The following is a 9,329-nucleotide window of genomic DNA, read 5'->3' on the forward strand; positions in this document are numbered from 1 at the left end:
CATGTTAAAGTTTATACTTGCTTCTTTTGAAAATATGAAGAACATTATAGCTTGTGTTTCTTCTTTTGAGGAAAAATTACCGTTGTCAAATCTTATTACTTCTGTGTTTCAAGTGAGTAAACACTCTTTGAAATGAGCATATGATTCAGCTGATGCCTTTTTCAGAGATGCTGCTACTGGAACCACAAGATTTACTTGATTCCATACACAAAACCTTCTTCAAAAGATGCTAAAGCCGCTACTTTAAATTATGCCTTAGATAGGTTATATTTGGACTATCTGCTGCAGAGGTCATTAAAAGGTGTCCTGAAAGAGGGAAGCTAATTCAGGAAGTTTCTCAGATTTGTCAGCCTTCTCCATAATTTCAAAGGTTTTACTGCTACCTCTATTTAACAAAAGATAAATAAAATAAGGAGACACAGCAAGCTGCTAGTAAGCAGACTTTTAAAAAAGCAATGGGAAGGGTCAGGAGTTTCCCAGAAACAAGGACAGTCTAACTAGTCTGAATGACTATCTACAGACCCCCCCCCTTCCCACCCTGGCATGCCTAAGTCTTACCCAAATTTTGAACCTCCATTTACCCTCTTTGGCAACAGGTAGTCTTAGACAAATGGATTCTGAGAGTGCTTCATCAGGAATACAAGTAGCAGTAAGAATAACCCCCTTCTTTTCAGGGGACTGCTCTTCATCTTCCAGATCATCTCCCCACCACCACCACCATTGTCCAGCATCTTCTAACTCAGAGGATGATAGAAACTGTCTCTCCTTCTTAGATTAGAAAGGTTTTATTCAAGAAAATTTCTGGTATCAAAGAAAAAAGCATCACAGAGTCCAGTCCTAGATCTTTCTTTTCTAAATCAATTTGTGAAAGCTCCAAGTTGAAAAATGTTATCACTTCACAACCTGTAAACTCTCATTCCCCATTCTTGTTTTTTTGTAACCTAAAATTTAAAAGATACTTATCATCCCATTCCTATTTCCCCAGATATCAAACTTAAGGTTTTCTGTATCTGGATCACAATTTTCAGTTCTCTTTATTACCCTTTAGGTTATCCACTGCTCTAAGGGAATTCACAAGGTGTCTCCTAGATACCGCAGTTGAAAGAGCTTTTCTTCTACAGGAAAAAAAAGTAGATCTATATCTAGATTTATTCCTGAGTTTTTTCCTCTCAAACCAAGGCCTCAGCAAGGGAATAGCCCATATAGCTAGGGCTACTGCAGCAGTGATCATGCACATATCTGTTATTATGGTAAGTTTACTTACACAACTGTACTTTGCCCTATAATTGGTGTACAATGTAACCTTTGTTGCTTTCTTACTTATTGACCTCAAGTCATGGTTGACAAGTGTTTGTCTATAGCCAGACTATAAGGAGACCCAGACTAAACAAGTCAGATAATGATCCAAACAAAAAAATTGACTCCACCTGTAGGTTTACTGTAACCACACTTAGTGTCTTTTATGATGGGTTGCTGTGCATTTTACCTTAGTGAAGCTAAACCATTCCATACTTTGATGGAATACCCTGGCAAGTTAATAAACTTGTCATTAACCAGTATTTTTCAGTCATCTAATGTAGGCATTTTGGGTGGGCCAATGCTGAGCCAATGAAGACATCTGTGAACTCTTCTAAAAAAAATCTGGCATTGTCTTGTGAGTGGTAAACAGTGTGATATCTCCAAGTCGCTGCTTGGAATTGCTGAAATAATATGTTTGGAACTGGTCAGTAGAGCTACTACAGTTAGCTGTAACCTTGTGATTATACAGGTAGTCGAGTCATTACCTGGAAAACAGGTGATTATGTTAGGAAGTGTTTTGTTCTCAGTGTTAGTGTGCGCAAGGGGCCAAAGTGTCCTGTTTATAAAACACCAAATAGCCTCATTAATGTTGTTTACAATTGGAGTGCATTCTTATAGAGAAATGCCTTTAATCGGCCAGTGCTGTCTTTGTAGAAAATTTGTAAGATGGACTTATGAATATAATCTTTACAAAAGGTTATGTATCAACAGGAAATAGAAATGCGCTTAAGGAAAGCTGTGATGTAAATACCACGTAGAAGATTTTAGTTGGGGAGGCTTTATGAGATATGATGAAGGAACATCTTTGTGTTCAAATGTTGTTTCTCCCTTGAATACTTCATACTAATGTTGCTCGGCCCTTAAACTGTGAGCCCTTGAATTATCTTTCAGTGAATGACAGACAGTAGTAAGATCGACAAGAACAATATAATCATACAGATTGTTAAGAAGTGCATGAAGGTTTAGAACTGGATCTTGTAAAAGGGTGGTATGTTTTTATAACACAGATGCATTTGCTATTTGTCCAGTTGATTGGGAGAGAAAATAACAGGAAAAGCCAGGTGTGGCAGTATGATTTCTGCTCCATTTAGAGTTTAGTTAACATAGATGGTTGGTAGAACCATATGTTGCTGTTCATGTAGGTTCTACTTTTCAACATTATTTAAAATAAGAATGATTCATTGTATTGATATTTTAGTTTTCATTTTATTATTATTATTAGTAGTAGTAGTAGTAGCATGTTTTATTATAAGCAGTCAGAAGTTAAAAGTTTTACCCATAATGTTTCAGTACCTAAATGCATGGTTTAACAACCAAATAAATAAAGGTCTCTCTTTTGGAGAGAATTAGAATTACTGAGATTAAGTACTGTTGTTATCCAGTGCTACTAAACAGGATGGTACTGGTAATTTTTTTTTTTTTTTGAGTTTGTATTATAAATTTTCTGGTCTGTGCTCAGATGAACTTATCCATCTATAAAACATAAATATATGTGTGTATATATATATATATATATATATATATATATATATATATATATATATGTGTGTGTGTGTGTGTGTGTGTGTGTGTGTGTGTCTACATATATATATATATATATATATATATATATATATATATATATATATATATATATACACAAAGACATGCGTCTGGAGCATTTTTTTCTCCCTGGGCCTCCGCTGAATGAATATATATATATATATATATATATATATATATAATATATATATAAATAGAGAGAGAGATCTGTATATATGCAAATGTATATTATTTTCCTTGATGTACTTGTTTTGTGATCACATTCATTATTTTGAACACCTATAAGCAATATGAACACGGCTTTCTCTTTGAAAATAGGAAAGGGTAGAGAATGTTAATATTGTTCTAAAGAGATCTGTTCTAATGCTTTCTGCTTATTTTCTGAATTAGTCATGTTTACAGTTGTGTTGGTCTTTTTGCCAGGTTGTGGGTTGCAGAGGATGTATTGAAATAAATCCAAGGGAGACAATGGCAAAGGAAGCTAGCATAATCGGTACTACTTTATTCAATGCAACTAAGGTAAAGATTTGATCAAATCTTTTTAAATACTTAACATACATGTTGAAGTCTGTAGTTGTCTTTCATTGGAATTGAGTAGGGCTAGATGCAGTTATGTGCCTATTCCTCTAATTGATTGGAGGTGATCTGAGTCAAAGGATGGAGTCTTTTGCACATAGTTTCTCATACCAGAAATAACTTATTTGTGGTAGTGAACAAAATGCAGTCGCTGGTTTATTCTTCCTGTATGTCCTGTCTGTTTTGTGGTTGTTTTTCAAAAGCCGTTTGAAGGATTAAAGATAATTTAAAAAGCAATTATAGCAAATTTACAATTTTTAAAATGTTCCTTTTTCTGAAATACTAATTGTATTGGTTGAATGAAACTAAACACTGAATGTATTGTGGTTGTATTGTGTACCGAGTGTGCGTGCATGCACGTGTGTGTGTTTTTAATGAAATACTGAGTGACCATGTGCAATTTCATTTAATAGAAGTGCAGCATATACAAGTTATGTACTATGTTTAGAACTTTTTATCTGTCCTTGCTGTGGTACACAGATATCTGTTTATAATCTGCATGTGAACACCATAGTACAGATGTCACCTGTGAATGTTTCAGAATTTTGGAGGATAAATGGATAACAGAAACACATGCACAATTATTCACATTCTTCTGTTGCAGTTGCACGCACATTTTATCTCCTTGTATTATCTCTGTTGCAGGTTTTGTTTCGGGGGGTTGTTTTTTTAAAGTACATGACGAAGTGTTATTTCCCACTGACTCACTGTTGATTGTATGAACCAGCCTACACATCAATCTTCTATCTTTGGGATTTGAAATTAAACTATTCAAAATCTGAAGTCCACAAGCTAACTGCAGGCAGATGTGTAATTTATTTTTAATATCTGCATGCACCTGTCAAGTGCAGCCAGTCTTCTTGCAGTGGTGCATGATGCCCAGATCATCTGCAGTCTGTTTTGTGGAGCAGATTGTAGCCACTGGAGGAATGTTAAGAAGTGAAGTTTGAAGATGTGCTGAGGGCTGCTGGTAGATCTGGAACTTGGTGTTAAATCCAAATGGCTGTTGGAAATGAAGGGGAGCCACTGACAGTGTCATTATCCAGCATGTCTCCAAGTATATGTGATTGTGATGCTGGGATTAATGCCCATGGTTTTATATAAGTTCTGGTCACGCTACTGTTTTTTGTTAACCTTACTACTAACCAGTACAGGTCATGAAGTATCACAGTCCAGGACAAGTCTCTACTCCAATCTGAGACATATATGACACTTTTCAGGACTTTTAAAGTGGGCGTTACTGGAATATAGGTCAGTCATTGAACAGGAGTGGGTGCATTCTGTCAGGCACTGGGTTGTAATTGCTTACCTGTACAGTGTCTGTACTAGAAGATTCCTCAGTGATACAGTCAACTGTTCTTTCACAGTTTTCACATTGCCTGGATCCCAACGGCCAACTAAATAAAACTACCTGTATCTTGTACATTAGAAATCAGAATGATTTCTCTACAGTCTGTACTTCCCATTTACTACAGGACTGATGGATTATTTTAAGTCAAGTTTATGGATGTTTACTTTCAAATTGGTGCCCCTCTGTTATGGAATTCAGGGAAACATTGGGAATGTTTGTGATGCAAGAATTTTTCCCTGCCCCCCCCACCATACCAGCCCATTAGCTCCCCACTCCTTTTTAACCTGTATTATTAGAACCTTGGAGGTTTCTCCATCTGGAGGGGATTTTGCCTTCTAGCACCACATCTCATAAGACCAGGTTAGAGAGTGAGAGATGATGGCTTTTAAACAGCTTTTCTGCTTTTACCTCATCGCCCAGTAGCTGATATGCACTCTCTTCTTAATGAGATGCTCCGAGGGGGAGGTGTAGTAGGGCTTTGTAGGCTTCCACTCTTTCCTCCTAAAGATCTGCCTTGAAAACTACCATACAAATACAGGTGAATCACAGGTCCTTGGCCCGTATGTTACCTGCTGTAGCCTGTTTCTCCAATGGATGCTAGAATTGCAGAGGGCAATATCATTGCTCTGTACCCATGATCTGCAAGCCTGAGTCGGCTGCTGATGCCCACTCTCATTTACCATCTTCTCCAGATCAGGTCACTAGCCAGCCTGTGACATTTGACTCACAACTGAGGCTTTCTACCTGTCTACCACAGAATCAGCCAGATGTACCATAGTAGAAGTTTTGTGCTTTCTATCATATAGAGAGCATTGGCTTTTATATTTCTGTAAGATTCGAGTACAGCCCTCTCAGAGGTTTAATGAATGCTTCACAATCCATTCATTGCAGGAGACACTTGATGTTCCTGGGCTTGGATGAGTGTCTGCCCCATCAAGTATATACTGCCAGGTCTTTGCAGGTTTTGTGAACCTTACTGTGCCTGTAGTTTCAAGACATTACTTTACCTGAGGAGAGAGACTTCTTGGCTCCAGCAGAAACAGTTACATTAATAGCATCTGTTAAGGATTTGCAAGTCTTTAGGGCTTCTTCTCAGGATCTATACTTGTAACTGTTTTGTTTGCACTTTTGGTTTCTGGATAGTGCAAGGTACATTCATGCATTTTTAATTTACCGGGGCTTTTGAAGATGTGCCTTTGTACAGTTTCACTCAAAGGCCTGCATATATGTGGAGATGATATATCGCTGTGTGTGTGTGTGTGTGTGTGTGTGTGTGTGTGTGTGTGTATATATATATATATATATATATATATATATATATATATATATATATATAGCATTTATATCATATATCCAAACGCTCACAAGTCCGAATGCCAAAACTTCGAACTGGGAAGTTCGAAGTCTAAAAATAACGAAGCCGTGGAACATCGAATTCTTTCCCAGGGAAAGAATTTGGTGGGCCGGTTCCACGTCTTTGCTATTTCCACCACTGTGGTGCAATCTCGGAGTTGGTATATTTAAGTAGGGGGGTGGGGGCGAAGACCCCCACATTAGAAACAGTAGTTGGTGTTCGTGTGTTTCCGAGTTTTGTACCAGAACAGCGATTTTTTTTTTTCCCTGAGAAAAAAATTTCTGTTCTGCGTGTTCAGAGTATTCAGTTTTCGAATTTTTGGGTTCGATATTTACATAGTCGAAGTTCTGAGACTTCGACTGTGATATACACCCAAGATATATATATATATATATATACACAATGGGTCTAGGACTAGTCACTGAAACACATTTGACTGTGCACAATTCACTGAAAGCTCAGTTCACTGAAAACACAAGTCACTGAAACACAATTCAGTGAAAGTTATATATGGCCTTTTCTCCACTGTTGTGCGACCCTGGAGTTAGTATTATAGTAAGGGAGGGTGTGGGGGGCATAGCCCCCCACCTATTTTAAATATTTTGAACTATATACATGGATACTTACAATTCCAATAAATTACTCTTTTCTGAGTTTAATATACATCCAAAATATGTGTGTGTGGGGGGGGGGTTATGACCCCCACACCCCCCAATGTGGGGGCAATGTCCCCCACACACCCCCTTACTATACATGCTAACTCCAGATTCGCACAACAGTGGGGAAAAGGCCATATATAACTTTCAGTGAAATGTGTTTCATTAAATTGAGTTTTCAGTGAATTGAGCTTTCAGCGATTTGTGCACAGTCATTTGACTTTCAGTGACATGTGCTTTCCGTGAATGGTCTTAGACCCATGTATATATATGTATATATATATATATATATATATATATATATATATATATATATATGTATGAGTCTAGGACATTTCACTGAAACTCAAATGGCTGAACACAAATCACTGAAAACTCAATTCATTGAAACACATTTCACTGAAAGTTATAGATCGCTTTTCCCCCACTGTAGTGTGGCCCTGGAGTTAGTATATATAGTAAGGGGTAGTGTGGGGGGCACCTCCCCCCACATCGGGGGGTGTGGGGAGTGAATCCCCACACATATTTTAAGTATCTATTATGTTCGGAAAACAGTAATATATTGGAATTGCAAGTATCCATGTATATAGTTCAAAATAATTAAAATATGTGGGGGGCTATGCCCCCCACACCCCCTTTACTATATATACTAACTCCAGGGTCACACTACAGTGGGGAAAAGGTGATATATAACTTTCAGTGAAATGTGTTTCAGTGAATTGAGCTTTCAGAGAAATGTGCATACTAATTTGACTTTCAGTGAAATGTGCATTCAGTGAAATGTCCTAGACCTGTATATAAATATATATATATATATATATATATATATATATATATATATATTACATACAGACTTGCATACATACACCCACACCCACATACAAAAGTGTGTATGTATGCGCTTAAATATGTAGCTTGATATACAAGACATGAACACCAATCTTTTTTTTCAGTGGATCGCTTACTGCCTGTAGCTAAAATGTCATTTTAAGCCTTCTGATCGCACCGATGGTCCCAGACTTTGTGAACGGTTCTGTATCTCCTGTGCATGCATTGTTTCACCCTCTCTGTCAGATATTTTCCCTAATAATATGTGATCTAAACTCAAGAGACACGTGATGGGTTCTGTTTTGGGAATTCCTTTACACTATTCAGAATCTGGCATTTTTTCAGCAAAATCATGCATATGGGGACATCTTTGCACACTGCCATGCATGCCATGAATTAGGGTGCCACATATACAAGGCAGCTCATTTCCAGAGCCTCTCATTTCTTTTGTGATGCTCATTATTTAGATCTTGAACCTTGCTATTTTTGATAAATTCTTGCATTTATATAGCTGAGCATCACAGTAAATGCCATGGGCCATCATATTAGCAGTCAGACCTACTCTGCCATTGTCTGTGGGCGTCTCAAGGAAGAGTCCACTGTTGACAATTGCCACAAGTACTAGAGATTCATCCAGACTACCGTTTGTTGATGCAAGAAAATTTGCTAGTCCACTTCACATAGTTGGCTCGACCATGAGGTCTTTGCATGAAGACTATTCACAACCCTAGGCTTATATCTGTGCATTGCAAGGAGAACAGGTTTAGGCCTTAATCTACACAGTGGAAGTGTAGTGTTCATCTTGCACCCCTTGAGCCCTTCAAGTGGTGGTCTGATCTTGGACTAACAGGGAATCATTCCTGAACAAATTATCAGCCTCATTTAAAGACCACAGAAGTAGGAGAAGTGTCCTGTGGTCTCTCAGCTGAGCAAGTGCTTCTCAAGGTTCATGTGCCACCTTCTCTCGGAATGGTCTGTTTGAGTCTTCTGGTAGCCATCCAGGTCCTTAGGATCTGTTCCTTAAGTCATTCATTCACAGAGCAGTGGTACATGGGACAAGGAACTCTCCTACTGGGTGTGGACCTCATGTCCATGTGGACAGCTGGCCTGCATTCGAGGAGCTTATTGTCCCACTTTAAGAGTTGTATCCCAGTGTTTGGACATTAAGTATATATTTGTCATGTGCATTTAGGAATATAGCAGCATAAGGAAGTTAGTTCCAGAACTAACACTAGGCAAGCGCTGGAAAAAAGTAAAGCTCATTTGTCCCATGTTCTCGAGATATCTCTGTTTTGTGTGGCATGTAGTCCAGTGCTAACTCCCAGTCCCCGTCTTGTCTGTATTAGTCTTTCACTTGCTTGACCCTGCATGAGTTCACACTCTGAGTTGAAGGGGTCATGGTACTTCCTTGTCCCCAGTCCAGCAGAGGCCATTGTGAGATGGACAGGGATAATGACACACCCCATCTGCATTTCGTATTTTACACCTTCTTTCGGGAATGCCTTTAGGTGATGAAAAGTAGCTTTGATCAGCCTCAGACCTTTAATCCCCCCCCAAAAGTGCCTGCTAGAATTTCTGGGAAAGAAGCCTGAAGAGCCCAGAGCCATCTTCCCTTTGGAGCCTCTGCTGTCAGAGCACCCTGGAAGAACCATAACTTTGCCTTATCTGCACCATAAAAGAGTTTCTTAATTTGTTAAATCATTACTTATTAAGTTAGTTTACA

General features: G+C 38.3%; 1 protein-coding gene across 1 annotated transcript in view; it reads left to right on the plus strand.

Annotated features, from left to right (window-relative positions):
- Nucleotides 1-9,329, plus strand: part of CRYZ (crystallin zeta) — a 233,433-nt gene that overhangs the window by 217,646 nt on the left and 6,458 nt on the right. The window contains exon 8 of the mRNA XM_044085797.1: nt 3,265-3,360. Coding sequence (XP_043941732.1) covers nt 3,265-3,360 — 96 coding nt within the window. The remainder of the gene's footprint in view (nt 1-3,264; nt 3,361-9,329) is intronic.

Source organism: Protopterus annectens, chromosome 10.part0, assembly GCF_019279795.1.
Source record: "Protopterus annectens isolate FY-2018-M chromosome 10.part0, PAN1.0, whole genome shotgun sequence".
NCBI classification, from domain to species: domain Eukaryota; kingdom Metazoa; phylum Chordata; order Ceratodontiformes; family Protopteridae; genus Protopterus; species Protopterus annectens.